This window comes from Gossypium hirsutum, chromosome D10 (assembly GCF_007990345.1).
Source record: "Gossypium hirsutum isolate 1008001.06 chromosome D10, Gossypium_hirsutum_v2.1, whole genome shotgun sequence".
Taxonomy (NCBI): domain Eukaryota; kingdom Viridiplantae; phylum Streptophyta; class Magnoliopsida; order Malvales; family Malvaceae; genus Gossypium; species Gossypium hirsutum.
Genome location: NC_053446.1, coordinates 67,379,402 through 67,407,021, shown reverse-complemented (window position 1 = coordinate 67,407,021; position 27,620 = coordinate 67,379,402). Strand labels below are relative to the sequence as shown.

The following is a 27,620-nucleotide window of genomic DNA, read 5'->3' as shown; positions in this document are numbered from 1 at the left end:
TTTTAAATTTATATAATTTCAAATTCAAATTATTTAAAATCTGAATTATTTTTAAGTTCTGACATCGAATTGAATTAATTTAATTTAATTTGTGAATTCGATAGAAATTAATTTATATAAATACTTCAATTTAAAGTATAAAAGGAGCAATAAGATGAAAATAATCACGTGGACGAATTCATGCACAACACTAAAATAATTACGCCATTGTTGACGTCACGTTATTCAAAATAATGTTTCTTTAAAGAAAGAGGATGGATGACCCGGAGATCAACCAAGAAATTTTACGGAAAACTAATAAATATTTGGGTTAACTTGAAGTCAGGTTCTTCAGATCATGTCAAGGTTATGTCAGTTTTAAGTTTGGATAAGTTTAAATTCAAGCCGGTTCGGGTTAAGGTTGTGCGAATTCAGATTGATGACTTTTTATGACCAAATTGAGTTAAATCGGTATGAGTATAAGTAGCTCGGGTCAGATTTTTCGGAAGTCTAAAAACAACGGTGAAATTACCGTCTCCGTGACGCGTTTGAAAATCATGTTAAAAAACACGACATTGAAACTTGAAGATTCGGCTCGGTTGAGGTCGAAGAACATGTGTATTAGAAATCATTTTTGATTTTATGCAGCATCCTAAGTATCCACTTGAATCCGAAACATGAAAAATGGAAGACAAAGCCTAATGCCATTATCCATTTCGTATACCACACTACACGACAAACATCGGTGAATATGGATCTGTCCCGTCCCTCCATTAGCTGCTACTGCCTAGCCTTCTTTTGGCAAGATGGGCATTTGTAAACCTTAATCATTTCCGCCTTGGCTGGTGTTATCTTAACGCACTTTCCACGGTACCATCGTTCACAGTTATCGCACCCAACCCAAAACTCGTCTGAATTGTAACCTCCACCACAGCTACCTCAAAAGGTATCACCTTGCTCCTCTTTGTCATCCTCATTCGGCTAACTTGGGATTACTTCTTGGTTGACCATCGATTGACCTCTGAAAGACCAAAATTCAAGCAAGTGAAAAGACGATGATGACTGTATTAGCAGTTTGCATTGCTTCCATCAACATTCTTGTGGATCGAGGGCTACGTATATTCACCTTTGTGCTGTTTCGTGATTTGCTGCCACTCTCCACTGTGGGCTTGTCTTTCACAGGCTTCTGTCCAGTTACTACTTCGAAGATGGTAGGAAGATCATTCATCATGCTAAATAAGCGCTTCCTGTTGAGTGATGGGCACAAAACTCATGATTAATAGTTCTATAAGAAAACGATTCAAAAGAGAGAGTGAGTGCAAAAAGGTCAACATGATAGGCTATGTTCTTGAAGTACTTGTGTCTAACAGATGGTATAGGGATATGACCAGTAAATACATGGAAAAACTTCAAAAAATCTAACCATAAGCGTATCGGGTGCATATCTGTATCTGACAAAGACACACGAGTCCAAGTAACATAGATTGTAGTTATTTAGGAACTAGAGTAATGCCTACAATTACAAAATAAAGAAATGTGAAAACCAAGAAAGGCAGGCGCCAAAACTACCAGTATAGGAATCCTAAACAACTAAAAGCTTCGAAGGACCGTGATTCCCCCACAAACTCCGATAATGTCAAAGTGAATATTAAGTAAAAAACCAACCATTTAAATGCTAAACGTCTTAAATCGATTATATCGTTAGTGATAATAGTACATAGCATTTAATGGAATAGAGTAGCATTCACAGATTAGTTTGGGGACACCTTCAAACTAGCAACCCTGGTCTACATTAGATAAAAACATAAAGTACTACAATCCTCCCACAAACTCCGATAATGGCAAAGTGAATGTTAATTAATAAACCAATCATTTAAATGCTTAGCATCTTAATTCGATTAAATTACTAGTCATAGTAGTATGTGGCATTTAGTGAAGTATTCACAGATTAGTTTGGGAACAACCTTCGAACTAGCATCTCGGGATAGAAGATGAAAACATCAGATAAAAAGGAGAAACTGGTCTATACTTAAAAAGGATCCATGAGATTGAGATAGTAGGTATTCATCTCCAGATTCACACCTTATGATCCAAGGAATTACTCCACCAAGGTATTCATCTCTGCCGTAAAAAAGGGATGTCTAGTTCGGAATAAATATGTCATCAACCAGCTAAATTTTAATGAATGTGAACCACCTCAAATATAATACTAATGGCTTCATGCAATTATAACAGTGCCAGGTTTCAAAAACTCAAGATATCAAGTGAACAACATCGTCAAATCAACAGTCTACCAATTTCTGAACTAAACTATGAAGTCTACAAGGGCATACGAAAACTCATAGAAAACCATAAATTCATGGATTTATATCCAATAAAGAAGAATCGGAAATTTTATTAAATCCCAGTTTGTAACATACACTTCATCATTGTGGCAGTCCCACATTCATGATATATTTCATAGAATAAATTCCACCAAATAAGGGAACATTTCTTCTAAGAGAGGCCCATATTTATATCAAGTATTCCAAATTAACACCAATTTCACTATACCGATGGTTTAATTTTTCAAATTCCATCCTCACACTATTCTCCATTCTCATTTTTCTTGCATGTGAAGTCAAATAATTCAGATACTAATTGTTTAGTACAAGAGGATAAAACAGAGGTAATAAGCACGATGTTGGACTAAAAAAAGAACAATTGTAATTCAAGTTGGGAGAAGACATATGCGTGAACAACGTACCTTTCGTTGCGATTAAGGCGAGCACCAAAATAGAACGCCACAGAAAGCAACCAACAATCACTATGCACAGCAACTAGCGATAGCCAGTCTTTCTTATTCATCCCATCTCTTGCAAAATTAATACCCAAAGCTGGCTCGGGGAGCTCCGATGGAACTTCCTCTGCCGGTAAAGCTACCTCCCATGCCTCATTTGGGTGCCCATACAAACACAAATTCTCCTTATCTGAGAAACAGCAAAATAAAGCACTTCGATAAAGAAAACCAAAAGCTGCAACCAAAAAGTCATGGATTTCTAAAGCCCATAAAAGGAACAACTCGGAACTTGATGCTCAACTTAATTTGACATCCATAACAAAGATCCTTGAAATCTCAATGGCAAGAAAACAAATTCGCATCTAAATCGATCGGCCGAGGTTAAAACGATGAACCAAAGTCCTATAACAAAACTTTTCTCTTTCAAGTTCAGTCAACTTCCTATACTAAAAAGCAACTCCATCGCAATTTTACCTCAAATCAAAGTAAAACACTGAAAATCGAAGTAAAAACTTTGAAGCAGTTGAGAAAAATTGCATTCAAGGGGAAAAAATCGAATCCGCTCGATCCAATCACCTAGAGACTACTTAGCTCTCACTTCAAAATTCAAATTAAACGCATCGCAAGTAAACATAAAGTTCATCTCAACTTTCCCGTCAATTTTCTCAGCAAACAAGCAAAGAAAAAATAGAAGAAGCGAAACTGACCTGGATCGCATTGCGAGTAGAAATCATCTACATCTGATCCAAAACAACACGATAACATAAAAAAAAAACGAAAAAAAAGAGAAGAAATTCAATAACTCAAAATTAGGCTTTACGGAAGCAGGGGGAAATCAAATACCGTAAGTGAGAGCACGAACGAGAGCAGAGCGTCGAGCGTTATAGTCTTTGAAGATCTCTTCAACAGTGCGAAGACTAGACGAAGCCATTAATTATTATTTTTTAAATTTCTAAAAGTAATTTTCTTTAATTCCCAACCAAAAAATAAATCGATTAATTATGAAAAATCCAAACTTTAATTCAAAGACTAAAAAAAATAAATTTAGAAAAAAAAAGAACAGAGTTTTTGAAGCTCAGTTGTACGGAAACAGACAAGAGAGGAGAGAAAGAAGGTAGAGTAGGATTTGTCTGTATATTTAACTGTCAGCAAAATCAAACAAAAATAGGTAGACTAGTTTTGGTCAAAGTATACTTCAAGTCCTTCTACTTTTTGTAAATTTGTAATTTAGTCACTTTATTTTTATTTCCAAAGTTTCGTCCTTCTACTTTTCAATTTCCAAAATTTAGATGGAATTACTAATAAAAGTTAAATTTGAATAATAAAAAAATTTAATATATTATTTGGTATTCGAGTTTGACACTCTTTTTAATATAGTACTTGTGTTATTTTTTTTATTCAATTTGTATTTGATAAAAGTATATATTTTGAAGGTAACATGTTAATTTTTTTAGTGTTTAATTTGGGTTTTAGGATTGATTTTACGAAATTTTATCAACAATTATTAGATTTGATTTTTTTATGATTTTGTTAATATAATAAATTTAGTGTTAATTGTGAATTCATTTAATTTCGCATTTAATTTGTCAAATACAGTCCAATGAATGTGATTCAATTTATGTTTTAGTGTTGATTTCCCGAAATTTAATTTCTAATATTATTAGTTAATAATGAATTTTTATCAAATCAACTTTAAAACCCGAATTAAACACTAAAAAGTTAACATTGTTATCTTCATGTACCAAAATATATAACTTTTGCCAAATACAGGTACCACGTTAAAAAAGTGTCAAACCTAGGTATCAAATTATGCATTAAGCCATAAAGAAAATACTTACTTAATAGCTATATAACCAAAAAAGAAGAACTAAGGCTTCGTTTAGTTTTATGATTTAGTCCTTGAACTATATCTGTTTTCACACTTCAGTGCTTAAATTTTTTTGTCCACTTTAAAGCGTGAACTATCATTTTCGTTTTAGTTTATCCAAAAATAATTGTCAAGTGACACGTTATTATTAGATATCGGTAATTGAAATTAATACAAATAAAAAAACATTAAATATACAATCTAATTGCAAACTAATACCGTTACATACTATCCATTGAAATTACAAGTTGTGTTTTTTTTCATAGTGATGATATCGAGGAAGTTAATTTCGTATCGGTACTGATTATATCGGCCAAAACATCGTGTTCCGATAATAAACCGGGACAACCTTGGATGATACACCCCACACTAGCACTATTACCATAAGATTATACATGGTACAATGCACAGCCTAAGCATATTAGGAACCTAATTACACTGGATTAGCCTTAGTTCACGGTAATTTTTGGGGGAAGGGAAACTCCAATCGGGTTCTCAGACAGAAGGGCGGTGCGGTCGGGAATGATTTTCACGATAGTGTGAGCGTCGAGGTTGTATTTTTTCTCGACTTCCGTGAATCCCTTGGTGAGAACTTTTGATATCCAGTCTGTCACTACGATCATGTTGTCGTCCGAGAAATATGCGGCTGCTAGTAGTTGTTCTGTGACATTCGGATCAATCTCTAGAGAACAGTGTGCAGAGTTTATAGACTCGTGGAAACTCCGGTTTATGTTGTCTGATACTTTCTGCGCAAGTGTGTCGAAATCGAATGGCTTGAAGATTACGTTTTTGACGGGTTGGTTGAAGAAATGTTGCAACCAAGGTGCGGTGTTTTCGACGGTTCCGTCATCGGTTTCTTCAGCTGGAATGTTCAAATCTAGATTCCGAAATGGTGTCGGGTTAGTCCGTTTAGCCACTATTTCCGTGATCTCGTGCTTTCGTTTATTCGAAAAGGACTTCCTAGAGATGCCAATTGTGTTGTTGTCATGCTTGATTAATATCTGTAATGGCCAGCCTTTGGCTCTCAATATGTTCTCCTCGGAGTACATCGGTGTTTTATGATGAACGATGACTCGATTTTCCGTATTTAAGGTTGAAGTCGTCACGAGAATTGCATTGTCAGTGCTCACTTCTCTTCCGTGCGAGTCCAAAAGTTTGCCAGTCCGGATAGCCTGTAACAAGCTGCTTAAAACATGAATCTCAGCTTTATCTACATTCTCAAGGAATACAACAGATAAGGGCTTTTTGCTCAATTCCTCAGCAACGTAATTGATCGTAGTCTTCCCTCGAAACTTTAAATCGAAATGCATAACCCCGTCTTCAGAACTTAGATCGATGGAGATGAAATTCTCTCGGCTTCCATAGATTACATCCGCGAGTGCAACAGCAATTTTCTTCTTGCCACACCTATCAGGTCCACTGAAATTCAACCATATATCACCTCTTCGGCCGGCTCCATGACATTTTCTGTTTAGTGCTCGACCGTTGGCTACCGTTTGGCAAATAACACTTGCAGCTTCATCTTGCCAGCCGACTTTCTCAGTGACAGCCTTAAAAAGCTTCTTGAAATAGCTAGGATCAAGCGGTCCACCGAAGTCAGGAGATGAAGAGGATGAGGACTGAGCTTGATGGCACAAGACACTATTGTTAACAAGTGTAGCACGGTTCTGATCTGTCAGTTTCGTCAATTTGTTGCTTGAAGAAACCGAACATAAACCCAATCCTAAATCCGTTGTCACAGAAGTTACAGACGTAGGCGATGTGCGACTAACATTGTCCACACTCGAATTTGATAAACTGCAAGGAGATATGGGCTCGAGCGCCTCAAAGTTGCCACCATTAGAACGCATAGTAGGCATCTTCGGAAACTTAATGGTTGAGCATGAACTTACGTTCGTGTTGTTGCTACAATGACCCCAAGGATTCGGCTTATACACAGTCGACTCAGGGACTCGATGAGTGTGATGAAGGCGCCAGCATATATCATCCCACTTCTTTCGCAACCCCGCTATCTTAGCGTTCAATAACAGTCCATCATCTTTGGTCTGCACTGAAAATAAACCGATCGATATATAAAACAACTCCGGAACGACATTGCCGATATTTAGAGCTAAAGAAACAGAAACGGAAACATAAACTAAGGGACATACCTTCATATATGATCCATTGTTTGCACCGAGCTCGGCCATCTGCAACCAAGAAGGCAAAGCGGATCGGTATTGATCCGCTACTGAAACATTGAATCCTCCCTTTGAAAGTGCAATCACTTCTTGTTTGTATCTCTCGCTGCATAGATGACAGTGCGGTGGTACAGGTTGATACGAGCCGGTTAAAGACCCCTTTGACTCGGACAGCGTTGGAAATAGCCCGCCGAACGGAACAAATGACTCCATCAAACTGTAGTTTTTGGCAATGTAACTATGAGAAATGATCGGAGCTAATATAAAACCAGGAAACAACACATTACACATAATGTTAATGTTTCAAAATATATATTACAGATTATTAACATTTCAAAATTAGTATAAATATAATAAAAATAATTATGACACGATAAAATACATACACTAGACCTATCAATTAAGTGAATAGGGTTGATTTTGAGTCGGATCAATCTAAATCAAGTAAATTTGACTTTTAAATTTTTTAAAATCATTTCGGTTCGGCTTTCGTTTTATTTTAAACTCAAGTTTTTTTAATTTGATCATTACAAATTAGTTTAAAAAATTTAACCAACGAATCTAACCCATTTTTAAAGAATCTAACCAACTAAAAGCTTAAAATGACCGGTTTGGAATTGGTTAGATTTGTTATATTTTGATCACTCCAATATGTTTAAATTTTAGATTTAATCCTTACACTTTAACTTTTTAACATAATTTATTCTTTGTATATTTATAATGTTATTAATTACTTCAAATAGTTAATATGTTAACTTTTCAATTAAAATGTTACATGGTTATACATAATTTGAAAGTGTATTTTTAAATCGAAAAAGTAGAGGGATTAAATTCTTTAAGATAAAGGAGGAATAAATTTTAAATGTATGAAATGTATAGAGACTTAGAGTTGACTTAGAGTTATAGTTGTTTGAACCAGATTGGACTGGTCGGGGTACCAATCCGAAGAGAGGAATGAGACAATCGACCCACGAACCAGTACGGACCGATTGAATCATATTAAAAATTGATTGAATTGATTTTTTATTATTATAATTTTTTAGTGATTTATTTGATCAAACCATACAATCAATAATCTGATCGATTTGACCACCAATCTGATTATGAAAATCTTGCTTAAAGTATATTTTAAGCTTCAAAACTTTACTTTATAATTTAACACAAATAAAATTTCAATTCAGCACGAAGCGTGAGAATATGTACTAGTGTTTGCTAATGTCTTGTTATTTAGTTGACTAGTGATGATACATAAAAACATCTCACAAAACAAAGAATAACCTAAACCATCATTATGAAAATAAGAGTAAATTGGTCATTCGATTATGATTTTTTTTTCTCTTTTGATTATCTAATTATGAAAAATTATAAAATGGTCGCTCAATTATTATTATTTTTCTTTTGGCCCCTCAATTATATTAGATTTTTGGGTGTTTTCATTTTTACATTACACAAAAAAGACAAAATTAGACAACCGTTTTATAACTTTTCATGTTTGGGTGATCAAAAAGATAAAAGAAAACATAATTGGATGACTACAAATGTAATTTACCCAAAAAAAAAAAATTGCCATGCAAGTGTACATACATACATGTAAATATATTCGTATACCTGGATTTGGGATAAGACCGAGGCAATGAACTCCTAATGACAGTCATGGGCAAAATCTGCAAATCCCAATGTTTTTCGACTGAAGGAAACCTACATATGAACTCCAAATATGTCTGATAACTTGTCGCTGCTCCCAACACATGAACATTCCCTTCATGAACCTGTAATAACCTCGTTAACTGTCCCACTATATAACTAACTCCACCTTCTTCTTCTCCTTCTTCGTTTTCGCCATTGACGAAAGCTTCAAGCCCACCAATATCCACCACATATAATCCGGATCCACCCGTTTTCCGCTCCACGACCCGACCCATTTCTTCAAACTTCGAATCCGCTTCCGTTTTGTTAAACCCATCGTTGATGCACTTTGTGATATAATCTCCGATGCTAATTATGTGGAAAATGTCTTTTGATTGGGCAGTGAAATTCGTGAGTGCATCGTAAGCGCATGCACCGACGAGTAGGGGATTCCTCCTTCGCGCTAAAAGTTCAACTATTCTGTTACGGTTTTCAAAATAAGAAGCGAAACCCGGGAAAGGGAAAGGGAAAGTGAAGCCCCGAGGACCCGGATCCGGATTTGGATTTTCGAGGTTGCAAAGGAAGACCGGCGGGCCACGTCGTCGGGGGAATGGGAGATGGGTAGGGAGGGGACAGGTGATTGCGAGCTTGATTTCGGAGCTCCGAAAACCCGCTTCGGCGAAAACCCGACTGACAACCGGGTCATCGAGGATCGATAAAATCAAGTGACAGAGCTCAACTTTGATTGACGAGATATTGGAACCGTTTTGCTGCGATATATCGCGGTAAATGTTGAAATTCTCAGGCTGTTGCCTCCGTTGATTCGCTTGAGATCGCTTTATCGCCGCCATGAGCGAGTTGGAAACGGGCGGATCGTCGGTGAGTTGACCCGAGGGGACTCGGTCGAGCGACACGCTTACACAAAGCTCCAACGCTCTGAACTGGTGTCGGGGTGGGTAAGCGACGTTCCCAGCGCGGGAGCAGGCGGCGCGTAAGGACAACGACGACGAGGAAGGGAGGGAAAGGAGTGCAGAGACGGCGTGTAACGAAGTCGTTTGAGTATGTTCCCTCCGTCGAGCGACTGCTACCGCCTCGTCCAGCGCGGTAGCTGCCTCCGGCATTAAGCATTGCCGCGCTACACTAATCGGCGTAGGCATCCCCGGCTGCTATCATACAAAGCCCAAGAAAGAAAACAGAACACAAATACAAAATCTTTATTAAAAAATAATAATATTTGTTTGTTTATAACAGAATTGAAGATGGAATTTTTATTTTACAAAAAAAAAATCTATTTTGAGGAAAATAATATGAAATGGGGAAGGAGTATATATATGGGAAGAATAAGTGTTGTCCATTTCCATGAGCATCATTGATTAAGATAGCACCTTAAGTTACGGGTTGAATTCTCACTCCATTGGTATAGTTACTTGAAACTCGATTTCGAGCGTATTTAAGTACATCATAACTTTTAATATTTGTTTGTTTATGAACATCATTGTAGTACTTTATCATGATAAAACTATTTACGAATGATTTCTAATAGATCTGACAACATTTTTATCTTGACAAATTTTATATATACACTAAAACACGACTAAAAATTAAAAATTAAACCCACCATTGCTTTCAGTGAAAGCAGAGTGGGCAAAAACAAAAACCATAATAGTGTGGGAAGCACCATAGTTTTATAGAAAACGAAAGTGAGCTATAACTAAAAACAAAAGAAAAATAGAATAATATTATTGAAGAAGTCGTGACCAACAACTAATCCGAAGACCAGTATTACTGTGGACAAAGCTAGAATTTTGTTCAAGAAAAATAAACAATTAAGATTTTTTAGAAGAGGAAAGAAGAAACATTTTTTTTTATAAAAATTAATCTAGGTTTAATTATTTTATTATTTTTATTTTAAATTTCAAATTTCATTAAAACTATAATATAAACTTTATGGATAAATTTGACATTATAATTTTTAACTTATTCCTCTCTTTTTTCTAAATAATTTAGGAAATAATGATGAGAATCACTAATTTGTTGGTATTTTACTATTTTATGATGATGGGGGTATAAAATGGAGATGCTGTGTCCACTGAGTTGGGAGTGGGCCAAAATATCAACTCAGTGTCACACTCACTCTTTGCTTGCTTACGTATATATATTTCTTTTCAATCTTTTTTCCTTGTCCTGCTTTCGTTTCTTTGTGCTGCCGTGTTGGAATCGGTCCACACAACTGAGTTGACTAAGGGTGGGTTTGGATGGGCAGTTGGGTGTGGTGCGGTGCGTTTAGCTTACTTTTTTGTCTCACGCTACAGTGTCGTTACAGTATCTAATCTTACCGCCATCGCTGTTTTTACACTAATCGCAGGTAAACGCACCACCCATCCAAACCTACCCTAAATCGTAATAGAATCCAACTCAACTCAAACCTAAAAAGAAAAAAAAAAACAAAAGCAATTTATATATATATATTTCAATTTAAGGTTAAAATTCAATTTGGTATTCAAGTTTTTTTGTTTTAATTTGACACGTGAGTTTAGTTTTAATACGTAATTAGTACCCGAACTAAATAATCCAATGAATGTTTGACACGTATACTTTAATAAAAAACACATGTACGTAATTGGAAAAAAATAAAGCTCAAGTACCAAATTAAACATCAAAGCTAAGCTTGCGTGCTTAAATGTGATAAAGAAAACTCAAGTATAAAATTTAAAAGACTCCGATACTAAAGTGAACATTGAAACCAAACTCAAATGTTAAATTAAGATAAAAATTAATTAATCAAGTCGATATTTTATTTTTTTTTAACCAAATTGATTGAATCGAACTGACGGTTGTTCCGAAAATATAAATGAACGAAGAAATAAAAGAGGAGATTTGTGGGGTTGAAAGTTGATTAAATTGTAAAAAGGTTGAAAGTGAAAGAAGGAAATGAAAATAACCCTACACCCACCACAACAAAACAAATGCACTCATCGTATTCATCACTTTGGAATATGAGAGAGGCCCATATCATATTTAGGAATAAAGTATTTTGCTTTAAGTCAATATATTTTTTATTTAATTATATATGAACTTGTTTTTTTAAATAAATATTATTTAGAAATTATTAATAAATTATCGAAATAAAATATCTATCATTTTTATCCAAAATAACTTTAAAAATATATAATGCCGATTGAGTGTTGGCTCGATTGGCAGGGGCATTGTTGTTAGTGTAGGAGAACGTGGGTTTAATACACTGAAACGCATTATCTTCTTATTTATGTGTTGGGTAAAAGCTATGAGTAGTTCTAGATATTGTGTCAAAAAAACAAATATGAAAGTAATTTATAAAAATAATTTGGTTAAAATATGCCGTGAGTCTATGTACTATTTAAAAATTTGAAATTTAGTTCATTTCTTTTATTTCTAGGAATCTACTCCCTCTACTTTTCAGATTTCAAAATTCAGATCCAACTATTAACATTGTTAAACTTATTCTGTTAAATTCAAGTTTATTATAACGTCATTTTTTTAGTTACATTACTACCATGTGGATATTCCTAGCGACGAATCCAGGAGGCTGGCAGGGGCCCCAATCCTTCCTAAAAAAAAAAATCTATTTAGGCTCTTTTATATTTTATAAAATTTTAAATTAGTAATAGTAAAATTGTACTATAGCTCTTCCAAAAATGATAAAAATTTGATTTAATCTTTTAAAAATTATAAAGATATAGACTATTAAAATTGTAAAATTGTAATTTAACTATTGTAAAAATATACAATTTAATTCTGGGTCCCCAAAAAATTTCTAGTTTCGCCCTGGTCACACCAGTAAATTTAACAAAAAAATTAATAGCGTTAACAATTAGATTTAGATTTTAAAATCTAATAAATAAAAAAAACTAATTTTTTAAAAATAAAATATATAAATTAAATTTCAATGAAAATAATAATGACATACATTCCAATTTTTTTTAGAGAGAGAATGGTGAAAAGGTGTTTGATTTGATGTGTTGATTTTTGTTGTGACCTTTTCAAATTCTTGTCTATAAAATTACCAATTAATAGTCTCCCTCCCCACCCCAGGTATGACCTAGTCTTTCTTTTATATATATTACTTTACTCTTTTTTAGTCCAATTTTACATTATTTTATTTTTTGTGCCATATTATTAGCACTTTTTCTTCTGATAATCTTACCACATCAATGAAATCAAATCGAAAATATTGTTACTAGACTTGTGAATTGTATGGTGAGGTTTAATTTTGGATTGAATTAAATATGGGTGGAATTAATTATGGGAAAAGTCGAGCAAATTTTATGTTATTGATATATAATTTTAGTATTTTTTTATCTTGAATCTTGAACCCTGAACCCTGAACCAAGAATCTCGAACCCCAAACCTAGAATCTTAAATCCTAAACATTGAATCCCGAACCCAGAACCTTAAATCTTAAATTTCGAATCTCGAATCCCGAACCCTAAACTTTGAACCTCGAATTCAAACTCAAACTCAAACCCTAAACTTTGAATCCAAACTTGAGTTCAAGGTTTGAGTTTGAGGTTTCAAATTTGGAGATTGTGATTTGAGGTTTAGGGTTCAAGATTTAGGGTTTAGGATAAAAAATTACTGAAATGTCATTAAATAATTGAAAAGAGATCATGAATAATGTGATTGGAAGGGTTTATGAAATAATTTCTCCATTTTAAAGTTGAATCGAATGGATTTAGATTATTATTATTTTACAATAAAATCAATTTGAAATGATTTCTAATTCAATGTAATCTAAATTTTATAATTATTTTACATAGCAAAGGAAAAATTTTTAGGGGTTTTGAAAAGAAAGGGAAAAAGGGAAAAATCTTTTGTTTTATTATATGGAGCTATTGGCATTGGGTCAGTCATTTTCACATATATTTTTGATACCATACACACATACTCTCAAGTTGGCCTAGAAAGTGGCACATCGTTTGTCCCTTGGCCACCATTGTTTAATAATGAAAACACTGAAAAAAGTCGTAGAAAAGAGATGTTGATAGTGAAAGATGGAAAACAAAAGCTAAACAAAGGAATGGGAGAAGAATCTCACAAACCCAATTGAGATCTTTCTTGGGATTTTAGAGTTCAAGTTAGAGTCTCATCATCTTGATTAAATATACTAATAGTAATTTTAGTTCTTTTCAATTATAAAATATTCAATTTAAGCCCTATTTAAATAAAATTTTTTACTTCTGACTCTTCGAAATTGAATTTTTAGCTTCACCCTTGAACCGTGATGTGTAATTTCCATGTATGGGTCTAATAAATGGGTTTGATTTGAATTATTATGGACTAAAAGCAACTTTATTCCTTTCCATTTATAAAATATTCAATTTAAATCCTATTTAAATAAAGTATATCAATGAAAAAAAAACATAATTAAGACAATGTTTTAAAATTTTAACAAAACAATGCATTAAACACATCTTTGATTAGCAATGGCAGACAGTGCCCAAAAAAAAAGGCATTAAAGGGGGAGGAGAGTTGAAATTATTCCAAAATCCTAGAGGCTGCTTCTTTAGGGAACCAAGAACTACACCAAAATTTAAAAAATAATAATTATATTATCATTAAAATAATTTTATTTTATATAAAATTTAATATGTAAGAAAGCAATATTATATATATATTCATATCGTGTTTTTATATTGAGATAATATAAATTGCAGCCCTTGAACTTAACAATTAGGTCCATTTTGGTATCTATACTTTTTTTTGTTCACTTTGGTACCTAAACTTGACAACTAGATCCATTTTGATTCTTAAACTTGGATTCCATCAAGATTTGATGATGTGACCAATGTTATTAAATATGACTGGATTGGTCAATCAAACCGATTGGATCAAGAACTGACCGGTATATTAGTCCAAACAAATGGGATGAACTAATTGAATTGAAAATTCCTCAAAACCAGCATAATTCGAAAATTGGGACAAAAACAGGAGTTGAACATGTTTAATATTTTTTATAGTTTTTTTTATGAATTTTAATGATTTATTTAATTATTATTGGTTTAGTAGTTGAACTGATCAAACTGATTGAATTGGAAATTAGTGGTCTAATCGATTGAACCACTAGTCCAATTATAGAACATTGATGTGACATTCTAAAATTGTACTACATTATCACTTGAAAATTAAAAAACGGTAATTTTAAGTTTCTCAATGAGAATCTTTACTGTTGATCTTTGTTTTTTCTTTTCTTGTCTTGGCTTTGCAGGGGATCACCCTTGTTTATTTTTATCTTTACTTTACAGGGAATCACCCCTGTTCATCGTTGTCTTTGCTTTGCTGCAAAACAATTCTTCTTTTTTCTTTCTAGTTTTGGTATTTGTGACAGTTATGGTGTCATCTACCAAATCCACCATTTTGATTGAAGATGTTAAGGATTTCTCATCTTCTGAGTCGAAATTCATTGAGTTGAGCATCTCAACCATGAGCTTTTTGTATTCCTTTTTTGTTTTGGCTTGAGCCAACAAGGCACTAGCATTTTATTTGGGTTGAAGGAATTCTTCAATAGTGTGAGTCGGGGCAGCGAACTTGTATAATCTTGGGTTTTTGTTGAAAAAACTCATCCAAATACTTGATCATATTTTTCGTCATTAAATTTGTCCCACCATTTCATTATGAAATTTCAAACTAGCAATAGGATTCTCATATATGGATTTTGTTCATAAGAATAATTCTAGAAAACAATCCAAGTAATACACAATTTTAGGAAGAAATGGGTTGTTTGGTAGATGTGTTTTTTGTCTGGTTCTAGCTGGAATTTGTCAAAGAACTTGGGCCATAAATTTTGATTTTTTACTGGTAGGGTATCAAAAGAAGATGGTCTTAATCAGTTCCTCCATTCTTGAAACCAAATTGAGAATTTGAATTGTGTGACATACTTGAAATATATGAGTCAAGAACGTCTCATATGTTGATTGCTAATAAGGAAGGCATTGTATCAGGATGTTTGATAATCCCAGTATGTAAAAAATAGGTGATGGTCTATTTTGGTGGTAAAGTTGGTTGGGAATTTATTTGGAGAGTTTGGGTTTTCACCCTAATCTCTTGGTCTAAGAATTTTAATTATTTGAGTTGTCAAATGAGTAATAAAATTAGGATCCTTTAGATTTGGGTAATGTTTGAACAATACTGATCTAATTTGAACCAGAATGTTTTCATAATATTGTTGAGTTTTTGAGAGTCTAATGACTTAAAATGTCATCATTTGAAAAGTTTTTTGATAACAATATGTGGAAGTTTTTCAGAAAATTCTTCCTCCATAATAATTTTTTTCAAACTATTTGTTTGAAAAGTATTGTGAGAATTTTGTATAGCAATCTATGAAGATGCTACATCTTTTGAAAAAACCTCTTGAAGAGATGTTTCTTTTGAGATATTTTTAGAGATTTTAGTTTGTGTAAAGCAATCTCTCTATTTTTTTAAAATGTTGATTTACGTTATTACCTGAAAATTTATATAATTTCTTTTAATTTTCAAGTGATAATATAGTACGGTCTTAGAGTGTTACGTCATCAAACTTTTATAATTTTCAAATTCAAGTACCAAAGTGGATTAAAAAAAATACAGGTATAACAGTGGATTTAGTTGTCAAATTCAAGGTCACAAATAATATTATCTCTTTTACATTTATATATGTTTTTAACGGAGAAAAGAAAAAAAAATTAAAAACTACATTATTAAAAGAGATAAACACAAACCTTAGATATAAACCATAAACCGAATATAAAAAAACACAATCAACATTCCTCAATCAATAAGTTATTACCTTGAAAAAGTGATGAGATTTGAGTTGACTTTCAATTTTTAATTCCTCAATGGCCTCATCATCGTCAACTCATGATGTATTAGTTTATTTCACTATTAGCCTTCAAATTATATTTTTTTTTATTTTTTCTTTTCATTTTAATACTTAAGTTATTTCTCGATTATACTTTAAATTAACGGTGTTAAAAAAAAGTAACGCATGCAATTAATAAATACTCGTCCTTTTCGAAATTTTATTATGTCATCGGTGATATGATCATTGACCCATGATATAATCATTGGCCATTTATTAACAAATATTGATCAATCTATAGCTGGCATTTATTGGTCGTTGATCGGCGTTGATCACTCATTGATAGATGATCGATTTAATTTTTTTTAAATAGAATGAAATTTATTTAATTTAATATTTTTATATATTTTATGCTTTGAATTTATATATTTTATATAATTGATGTTATAAAATATTGAATTATTTTAATTTAAAAATAATTATTTTTTATTTTTTATATAATTAAATATTAGAAAATAAAAATATCTTTTTAAATTTTAGCTTTATGTAATTTTTTATTTTTCAGTATTTTATATAATTTTAATTTTGAATAATTTTTAATTGATGTCATGTCATCAATTGACACGCGTAAAAGAATACTACATGTTGTGTTCTCATTGGCTAGGCGTGCCATCTTTTTTTAGTCTCTCCACTATCTTAAAAACTTTTATAAGGCTTTTCTATCACACATCTACGTGGAAATCTAGTTAATCATGTTCTTACTTTAGACATACTAATAAATCCATATTTCGACATTGTAAGGACACTAAAACCATACTTAAAACAATCAAATAAGATTTTCATCGATTCGATTCTTGGAGTCACAAAAGAAAATTTATACCAAGGTTTATGAATTATCCAAAAGCCGAATACGAGATTGATATCATCTGAAGATTTGAATATAAATATTTTATCATTTCACGTCAGACTGAATTGGTATTAGAGTTTATAAATTATAAAATTTGAAGGGGCAATTTATGAAAATAACATATGATGAAATAATTTCATGGCCAAGAACCATTGAGCATATAAATTTTATCTTAAAAAGGCAAAGCAATAGTGTTATTCCTTTTACATATAAATTCACTTTAATTTCAATACCTTTTTTAATTCACCAAATTACATTTCGTGGCTAAATATTCACCAAAACTTTAATTTCTTTTAATATATTTAGGACTAAAAGTTATTGTTGCCAATATGATAAAGGAATAAATTGATGCCAATTTTTATGATTTAGTCCTCCTAATTTACATAATTGGTCTATTTGTGCCCGAAATCCATGTACTCCTTCAACTTTTGAAATTTAGCCCCTAGCTTGTTTGATTTAAAAATTAAAGTCTCATCGATAACACTATTAACTGACTAGTTGGAAAAAAACACAAAATCATGTCATATAATGAGTTGGAAGGGTATTAATAACGGTATCACATCAAAGTATAAGGGTTAAATATCAAAATTGAACATAATACAAGGACCAAAATCACAATTTCTTTGTTTTTCCAATTGCTTCTTCTCTATTGAAGTGCATATTTCATTAAATTATTGATATGAAAGTGGCATCGAATATGTTCAACGTTTATGTCAACACCATGGTTGAAATATTGCTTTAGTACCCCATTATTTGTCTCATAAATGGCTATAAGATAAGACTTCACTCTTTCATTTCTGTTTTTTCATTTTCATATACCTAATTGTCCTTTTTTTCTTCTTTATTTTTGTAAAATATATGATGTACTACACACTGTGCATAACATTAAGTGGTCCACGCATTAAATTTATTTCCCCATTAAATGCACCAATTTGTGATATTTATTTTTAAAAGTTATTTTAAGCCTAAACAATCAGCGCGACTTGAACCCAGATTACACCTGGGGCGATGAACACCCTTGACCATCAGACCATCACATGGTTGAATTTAAACATTCTTAAGCTTAAATGGAGGAATTTACGAGTGTTGTGGAGGTTTATATATCATATTATTAATTGGTGCCTTCTCAATGGAAAGAAAATTACATAAGTTGGGACTAGATGATGCCTAGATTTGTTCATGGGTTGAGCTATCTGTTTAGACTCAAAGGTTTTCCCAAAATTGAAGAGAGTTTGAGCAAAAACATTAGGCTCGAAAAATGGGCTTGGGAAAAATTAAGTCAGTTTAAAATATGAGTTGGGTTTGGACTTGAACATTTAAGGTCTGACCCGACCCATTTTTAAGTTTATAATACTTTATATTATGTTCTTTTTATGTATTATGTAATTTATAATAATACATTAAAAAAAATTAAATTTATACTAAATATATAATACTTCTCTAATGTAAACATTAAAATAATGTTAAGATAACTATATAAAAAATTTTAATAAATAAAAAAATATAAAAGTATTAAATATTAAATTTAAATAATATAAAAAAATTTAAAACAATATGGGTAGGCCTAAAATGGGTTTGAGTTAGTCTTTTGCAAATATACGAGCTTGGACAAAGTTTTAGGTTCATATTTCGAGCCGAGTTGGGTTTAGGCAAGTATAAAGTATGTTAATATTATATTTAGACCCGACTTAATCCATGAACACATCTAATGATTACAAATTATATATATGTTATAAATATTGAAGGTGATGTTTTGAGATGCATTGCAGACATGACTAATGCTGCTCGGGATCTCATTCGTATGACCGCAGTTTGTCGATCTTGGCAAGCTTCTCTCGCGAATAAAAGAATCAAATGCCCTATTTGTTTAATGCTAACAGAAGGTTACTACAGTAACAAACATTGTTTCTAGTATATGGGAACCAATCTTCGATGTGTTGTATTTGCCAGAGATACAAGGAAGGAGATGTTGGGGCAGTCCTTTGAGTTGGTTGGTAACATATGCTCTCGATTTCGAAACTAGACTGTTTAATCCATTTTCCAGAACTAGAATTCCCCTTCCTTCACTAAGTACTATAGCCGAAGAAGAAGATTGCTCACCTGGAGAATTATTTGAGTACTCTTTACGCAAACTTATATTATGTACAAGTCCTGAAGAGTCTGATTGTATAGTTTTAGCAAATACTTCGGATGGTTGGTTCTTTGCAAAGCCAAGTGATGAAGCATGGACTCTTATTGGTCTTAGTGATCATAACGATTTAGATGATGCCATTTATTTCGAGGGTAATTTTTATGGCCGTCTACACACTGGTGAGATTGTTTTTTGGGAAGCAACTCATCCAAAAGTCGTAGGATTTGCCCCACCACCTCCTGATTTGCGATATTTTTATCCAGGCATCATCATTAATTATCTATTTGATTTGGGTGGAAATCTTTGTATCGCATGTCGCCATGTCGATACTTATTATGTAACAGTTGGATTTGTGATTTTCAAACTAGACATGGACACGAAGAGTTGGGAGAAGATTTATTCATTAGGTGATAGGTCTTTGTTCTTGGGAAATTGCTCCACTTTCGCCATTGCCGCTGCTGATTATCCCGGTTGCAAGCCTAATTGCATTTACTTCTCAGATGACAGTCCGTTGTTGGGTCCAACCACACGCTTAGATGTGGGCATCTATGATTGTCAAAACTTGAAATTAGAAAAACAGAGAGAAATAGTGATTTTCGTGTCCGAATGAAGCCTTTTCCCAAGTCGAAAGATGGTCGAAATCTCCTCCTTTCTCATTATCTCATCTTTGGATCGTTCCATTTCCATACCATCACTAAGATGGCATAATTTAGTGATTCTACTTTTAGTTTTATATCGTCTTATTTTAAGTTTTGACTTGGATCAAAGACAATGTTGACAAATTTTGGAGATTGTTGTTTTATTGAGTTTTTTAACCATTCTACAAAACTTGAGAATAAAACCATGTATGATAGTGAATGTTTCTATAGTTGAGTGATTCGTGATGTAACTTTTTATTGTTAGGAGACGGCGACAATCTTATTTTGCTGAAGATACGAGGCCTTTCGGTTGATTGGTAACATGCGACAAAATTCGACTATTTAATCCATTATCAAAAGCCAATCTTTCCCTTCATTCAGTGTGAACCCTTTTATTTCATTTAAAAATTATCGTGTCAAACATTGTTTCTATGATATATCGGAAGAAATCTTCAATGAGCTTGATTTACCAGAGATACGATAAAGGAGATGTTGGGGCAGTCCTTTTGGTTGGTTTGTAACATGTGGCCTCTATCTCTAAACTCGACTTTTTTTTTTATCTATTATCGAAAGTTAATCCTCCCCTTCTCCAAGTATTATACAAGGTTTCTCACCTAAATTATTATGTACATGTCCTGAAGAGTCTGATTGTATAGTTATAGCAAGTATTTCGGATCATTAGTTCTTTGCAAAGCCAGGTGATAAAGCATGGACTGCCATTGATGTTCATGATCCAAGGCATCCATTAAATGGTGCTATTAATTTCAAGGGAAATTTTCATGGCTGTTTAGGCAATGGTAAGATTTTTTATGTGAACCAACTCATCCAAAAGCTGTAGAATTCTCCCCATCGCCTTCGGATTTTGATCAAGGTGTAGTCATCATCATTCATCTATTTGATTTGGGAGGAAACCTTTGTATGGCGTGTTGCGGTATCCTTTAATTTAATAATAGTAAAACTGTACTTTAGCTCTTAAATAATAAAAGATTAATTTAAAATTTTAAAAATTATAAAAATATAGATTATTAAAATTGTGAGATTGTATTTTTACTATCCTAAAAATATAAAATTTAATTCCGACCCCCAAAACATTTCTCACTTCACCCCTCCACACATATATATTCATTCAAGGTCAGCTTAGATTTATATTGTTGTTTTATTTTTGAGTTGTAATCTAGTTAACTTAAATTCAGATTGAGACAATGTTGGTTCGGGTTTTATTTTTACGGCGTGCTTCCTTATTAGTAAATTAAAACATATCATGCAACATACACCTATGAATGAAAAAGAAAAACACTCAGTAGCCATAAAACAAAATAATATGACACTGAATGGACTTGAATTTAACAAAAACAAAGTATCATAGTCTCTTAAAAGTTTAAACATTTAAAATACTTAAATTTCACACTTTGCTATGCACAAGTTTTATAAAATCGATAAAATTTTAACAATTACAAAAAAAATATCATACATGGATCAAAATTTAACTTTACAAAAAGGTGTAATAATGTAAATCAAAATAAAATATTTGGGCTAATCAATGGCATTGTAAAAAAGAGATATCAAATTATCTCAAGTCAAAAATTTAAATACTATTTAAAAACATTACTAAAAAATAAAATATTATATGAAATTTAAAAATTTATAAAATGAGTAAAGAACAAAGAAAATGGGAGAACAAAAGAGAGAGCGTATTTTATACGTTCTTTCTAGACTCCTTAATCTTATTAATATAAACTATTAAATTAACCCAAAAATGCAGATCATCTTTGACTATATTTTCATTGCATAATGCAACCATGTCGTCTAAATCTCTTAAAGAATCCAACCCATTATTTTGACTTATGAGCAAAAAAAAATTCATCAAGTTGGTTAATTCTTGTACGGAGGCGAAGGTAGAATCTTTTCTAGGGGAGTCGAAATTAAATTTTAATTTTTACGATAGTAAAAATGTAATTTCATCAATTGAATAACTTATATCTTTATAATTTTTAAAGGATTAAATTAAATTTTTATCATTTTTAGAGGGGATCAAAGTACAATTTTACCATTACTAATTTAAATTTTTTTTTAAAATATAAATGACCTAATTAGAAATTTTTCTATCTTAAAAGGGTCGGGCCCCTGCCAGACTCCTTGTAATTTTAGGGGCGTAGCTAGAAATTTTTTTAGGGGGGGCCGAAATTAAAATTATAATTTTTAATATTCTACATCTTTATAATTTTTAAAAGATTAAATCAAAATTTATCATTTTTAGGGAGGGTAAAATATAATTTTACCTTTACTAATTTAAAATTTTAAAATTTCCAAAGGGCCTAAATTGAAATAATTAATGTTATATTTAGATTTAAACGCAACTATAATTATAAAAATAATTGAAATTATAATTAAAGATATTGAATTAAAATTTATAGACAAAAGAAATATAAATATAAATATCAAAACTTAGATATCAGCTTAATAATAAAATTTTCATAACAAAGCATTACTTACTATACAATAATTACTCAAGCATTAATTATGACTTGTTAGCCTTAAATTAAACCCTTGCTCGTATAGCTGTCTCTCGTCAAAACTCACAAATCCCTTTGAAAAACCTAAAAATTTCAAGTAAAATTACTTGTTTCTTTGTGCTTCATCATCATGGTTTCGTTCGAAAATAACACAAGATTCGCAGATTGGGCTAATATTGAAGATGATGTTTTGAGATGCATTGCTGACATGACTGATTCGGATAAAAGAATCAAATTCCCTATTTGTTTAATCTTAACAGAAGGTTATTACCATGACGAACCTTGTTTCTACAGTAAATCGGAAGCAACCTTTGATGTGTTGAATTTTCCGGAGATATAACGAAATAGATGTTGGGACAGTCCTTTTTGTTGGTTGGTAACATGTGCTTTCGATTTTGAAATTAGTTTGTTTAATCCATTCCTTTCTTCACTAAATACTATACCCGAAGTAGAAGATTGGCCACCTAAAGATTTATTTGACTACTCTATACGCAAACTTATATTATGTACAAGTCCTGAAGAGTCCGATTGTATAGTTTTAGCAATTATTTCGGCTGGTTCGTTCTTTGCAAAGCCAAGTGATGAAGCATAGACTCTTATTTGTCATAGTGATCGTTATTATTTAGATGATGCCATTTATTTCAAGGGTAATTTTTATGGCTGTCTACACACTGGTGGGATTGTTTTATGTGAAGCAACTCATCCAAAAGTTGTAGAACTTGCCCCACCACCTCCTGATCTTCCAGAGTTTGTAAGTACGGTCACTTATCTATTTGATTTGGCTGGAAATCTTTGTATCGCATGTCGCCATTCCCATAGTTATGCTTTTACAGTTGGATATGACATTTTCAAACTAGATATTCACACGAAGACTTGGGAGAAGATTTATTCATTAGGTGATAGGTCTTTGTTCTTGGGAAATTGCTCCACTTTCGCCATCGCTGCTGCCGATTATCCCGGTTGCAAGCCTAATTGCATTTACAGTCCGTTGTTGGCTGCAACCCCTTACATAGATATGGGCATCTATGACTGTCAAAACATTGACATTAGAAAAAGATAGAGGTTTTCGTGCTCGAATCAAGCTTTTTCCCAAGTCGAAGGACTGCATCGAAGTCTTCCTTTATTTCCTAACTCCTCTTTGGATCGTTCCATTTCCATACCATCAGTAAGATGAGAACAAATTTTCGATGAGCTCAATTTGCCGGAGATATGAGATATTTCGGTTGGTTGGTAACATACGACTTTGATCACGAAATTCGAATATTTAATCCATTATTAAAATCCAGTCTATCCCTTCTTTCACTACAAACTTTCCCTCAACCGGAGAATACTCCTTTTCTTTCACTTAGAGAACTGCATAAACTTTATTTTGACAATCTGATCGTATAGTTTTAGCAAATTTTTGGGATGATTGGTTCTTTGCAAAGCCAGGTGATCAAGCATGGACTCTTGTTGATCTTAAGTATCCATTAGATGATGCCATTTGTTTCAAAGGTAAATTTTATGGTACTAGATGCACCGGTGAGATTGTTCCAAGTGAAGACTTACATGGAGTTCATCCAAAAATTGTGGAGCTTATTGTATATAAATAGTATAAGATTCCGTTTGGGATCTTTTGAAAAATTGTGAAAAATAAAGTAAAAATTGCAAACTAGGTTAATATTGAAGGTAGAGGTGGTCATGAATTGGGTTGGTTTGGGTTTGGTTCGGTTCGGTTCGGTTCAGGTCTAAGTATGATATTAATATATTTTATGCTTACTCAAGTTCAGTCTAATCCGATACATGAGTTTAAGATTTTGCTTAAGTTCGTCCATATTTACAAAATACTAACCCTAGCCATTTTTAAATCCACCCATATTATTTTTAAATTTTATTATATTATTTTCATTTAATTTTTAATAATTTTTTAAATTTTATTTATTTATTTTTTATATAATCATCTTAACATTATTTTAATGTTTACATTAGAGTGATATTATATATTTAGTATTGGTTTATTCTTTTAATGTGTTATATAAATTACATAATATATAAAAATAACATAATATAAAGTCTTCTAAACTTAAAAACGAGTCGGGTTGGGCTAGGCTTGGGGCCTTAAATGTTTAAACATGAGCTCGACCCATATTTTAAATATGCCTAATCTTTTTATCCAAGACCATTTTCTGAGCCTAATATTTTTACTTGGACCCTCCTAGATTTCGGGCAGACCGTCGGGCCTGTAACGACAAAAAGCTAGTGGTGATGGAAATAGAGGTTTCGGAACCCCATTTCCAATTATCGAATCCGAAAACATTATTTATTAATATTTACGAGTCTATTTTAGTATTAAATTAAATTTTAGTTTAAAAATTTTATTAAATTTATAAATATTAAATTGTAAAAGTGATAAAAAATATTTTAATTAATGGGAGGACTCATTAAGTAATTGGATCACTTTAAAAGATTCAAATGGTGGTGGATGTGTGGTGTAATCCACTAAAGTTTTTAATTTAGATTAAAATTAATTTAATTAGGATTAATTAGATTAATTATATTTTAAACTAAGTATATAAGATAAAAGAAAAAGAAAACAACCATCTTTTTATTCAACCGTAGCTAGGGGAAGAAAATAAGGGTTCATGTTTTACAACTTTAGTACTTCAATTTCAAGTTTTTTTTTTATTATAATTTTTATATTTTTGAAGTCGGAGAGCTTGATTTAGTTAATTTGTGTACCAAATTATAAAACTATTAAAATTTTAAAAGTTGTCATTGATGATTTCTTGATGTTTTAGATCTTTATTGAGAAGATGGAACATTTAATGTTTTAGCTTAGTTCAGCTTGACTCGTTTTTTTTTTTTAAGTTTGTAATTTTTTATAGTGTATTATTTTTATATGTTTTTTTTACAAATTTTAATAATAATATGGGCCAGTTTAAAATGAGCTTAGATTAGTTATTTAAAATATGAGTGGCCTTGAACAAATCCATATTTTGAGTCGGATCAAATTGGGATAATAATAAAAATATTCATATCATACCTAGGTTCGGCCTAACTCACATTGAACCATAAACACCTCTAAACACATAATAATATTAATATTAGAAATTTACTTTTACAACAATTCACATAAATAATTTTTCACTCTAATAATAATTAAATAATTAATTAAAAATCATGAAAATTTAAAAATTCTATATCAATTTATTTATTAATTTTTCAAATTTTTTAATCAATTACTAGCTCAAACCTCATGAACTTGTTGACCAAGTAAAATACAATAATTATTCGGAGTATTAATATTACTTGTTAGCCAAGTAAAATGATATAAACCTTACAAAAACTAAACCCTTGGTGGTCTAGCCGTCTCTCCTCAAACTCACAAATTCCTTTAAAAACCCAAAAAGTTCAAGTAAATTTACTTGTTTCTTAATTTGTGCTTCATCATCATGGCTTTGATGAAAAATAAAACAAGATTTGTAGATTGGCTTAATATTGAAGGTGATATTTTGAGATGCATTGCAGGCATGACTAATGCCTCTTGGGATCCCATTCATATGACCATAGTCTGTTGGTCTTGGCAAGCTTTTCTCGTGGATAAAAGTATCAAATTCCCTATTTGTTTAATGCTAACAGGTTGCAACGGTAGCAACATTGGTTCTATAGTATATCGGAAGCAATCTTCGATGTGTTGTATTTGCCGGAGATACAAAGAAGGAAATGTTGGGGCATTGGTTGGTTGGTAACATGTGCTCCTGATTTCAATTCTTCTGTTTAATCCATTTTCAAGAACCAAAATTCTCCTCCCTTCACTACGTACTAAACCAAAACCATAATTATTCAATGTTTGTCTAACACAATTTAATTTTTTATTTGTATAATACAACATGTTAAATATTGAAAATTACTAGCAGAAAGAAATCAAAGAAGCGAAGGGTTGTGTTGAGAACAAGAAGAGAAAAATTAAATAAAAATTTTATCATTTTTAAGAAGCTAAAGTGTAATGTTATCTTTACAAATTTAAAATTTTTAAAAATTTAAAAGATCAAAATAATAAAATCTCATTTAGGAGCCGGGTCTTCTGAAATCCGCCTCTGTATGTACCTAGGACCGTACTTTATTCAACCATAATCGTTTGGCACATTAGCCTATTAATTTATTGGTTTGTTGATATGAATAATGGTATAGAGTCTTGACACTTGGTAACTTAAAATTTTGTTATATGTCATGCATTTATTATTTTATAATTTTTCATTGATAAATTGATTATAAAATACATATAAATAGTCTAGAATTTTGACACATGGATATTTAAAAGCCTATCATGTCTAATGCATTTATTATTTTATAATTTTTCATTGATAAATTAATTAATCAATTGTATGGCAATTAAATTCTGTGAGATTAGCAATTTAAAATTATTCACATTTGCTTTTATTTCTAATTGATATGACGAATTTGTCTGGGATTAATATTGAGAATTAAAAAAATTAATATTGGTTAAATAAAATAAAAGGTATAAGTATATTTTTTTGGCATTTAGCGAATTCGGGCAGGGCTGGGCCAGGCTCGGGCCAAAATGTCTTACCCGATGCCTGTCTTGTTTTTAAAACAGGCTTTATTTTTTGCCCAAGTCTATTTTTCGAGACTATATTTTTTGTTGATTTTTGCTCACTGCTTTGGACCATCCGGGGTTGATTTTCTTATCGTATTAAGTGCTTGCAATCACTCCAGATATGTCGTGCTTGAGTTGTGATAAAACCAATTGTTAACTTGTCATAATCTTCTGTTGATGTTGAGGCTAAAGTCTTTGTTGTGTTGATGGAGCTTGTCCTTCACCATCTACAATGAGTGTTTGTTATTTTTTTCTCTCCGAATTGTATGGTTCCATTCATTTAATAATTAATGAATTTACTTTTCAAAAAAATATTTAATTAGAGAGCTTTATTTTCTATTTCTCTTTTACACATTCTTATTACTAGAAATTCTATTAAACATGTATGCATATAGAAATAATGTGTTTAGAATACATATTTGTGTTTAAAAAGAACACAAATAAATAATGAAATGTATAAAAATAATAAAATTAAAATGTATAAAAATATCAAAAATAAAGTTTTAATTGAGTAGTAAATTAAAGATTTTATTATTGCAATTAGTTTGGGTTCAAATTCCACTATATGTATATTTTATTTTCTTTTTAAA

General features: G+C 31.7%; 1 protein-coding gene and 1 pseudogene across 1 annotated transcript; both read right to left on the bottom strand.

Moving 5' to 3' along the window:
• Nucleotides 1–578: 578 nt before the first annotated feature.
• On the bottom strand, nucleotides 579–3,892 carry LOC107931748 (PHD finger protein ALFIN-LIKE 2-like; annotated as a pseudogene).
• A 938-nt stretch (nucleotides 3,893–4,830) lies between these two features.
• On the bottom strand, nucleotides 4,831–9,793 carry LOC107931843 (protein SMAX1-LIKE 6). Its single transcript, XM_016863800.2, has 3 exons — nucleotides 8,414–9,793; nucleotides 6,776–7,022; nucleotides 4,831–6,670 (listed from the first exon to the last, which is right to left on the bottom strand). The coding sequence occupies exons 1-3, from the start codon at nucleotides 9,586–9,588 to the stop codon at nucleotides 5,075–5,077; spliced, it is 3,018 nt and encodes a 1,005-aa protein (XP_016719289.1). The 5' UTR covers nucleotides 9,589–9,793; the 3' UTR covers nucleotides 4,831–5,074.
• Nucleotides 9,794–27,620: the final 17,827 nt, after the last annotated feature.

What these genes read in the sequence shown, in the direction of transcription:
- LOC107931843 (XM_016863800.2), bottom strand. Translation starts at nt 9,588, where the DNA reads ATGCCTACGCCGATTAGTGTAGCGCGGCAATGCTTAATGCCGGAGGCA. An exon ending in CGGTCTTATCCCAAATCCAG is followed by an intron (nt 7,023 to 8,413) that starts GTATACGAATAT and finishes CAAAAACTACAG; the next exon opens with TTTGATGGAGTCATTTGTTC. An exon ending in ACAATGGATCATATATGAAG is followed by an intron (nt 6,671 to 6,775) that starts GTATGTCCCTTA and finishes TTTTCAGTGCAG; the next exon opens with ACCAAAGATGATGGACTGTT.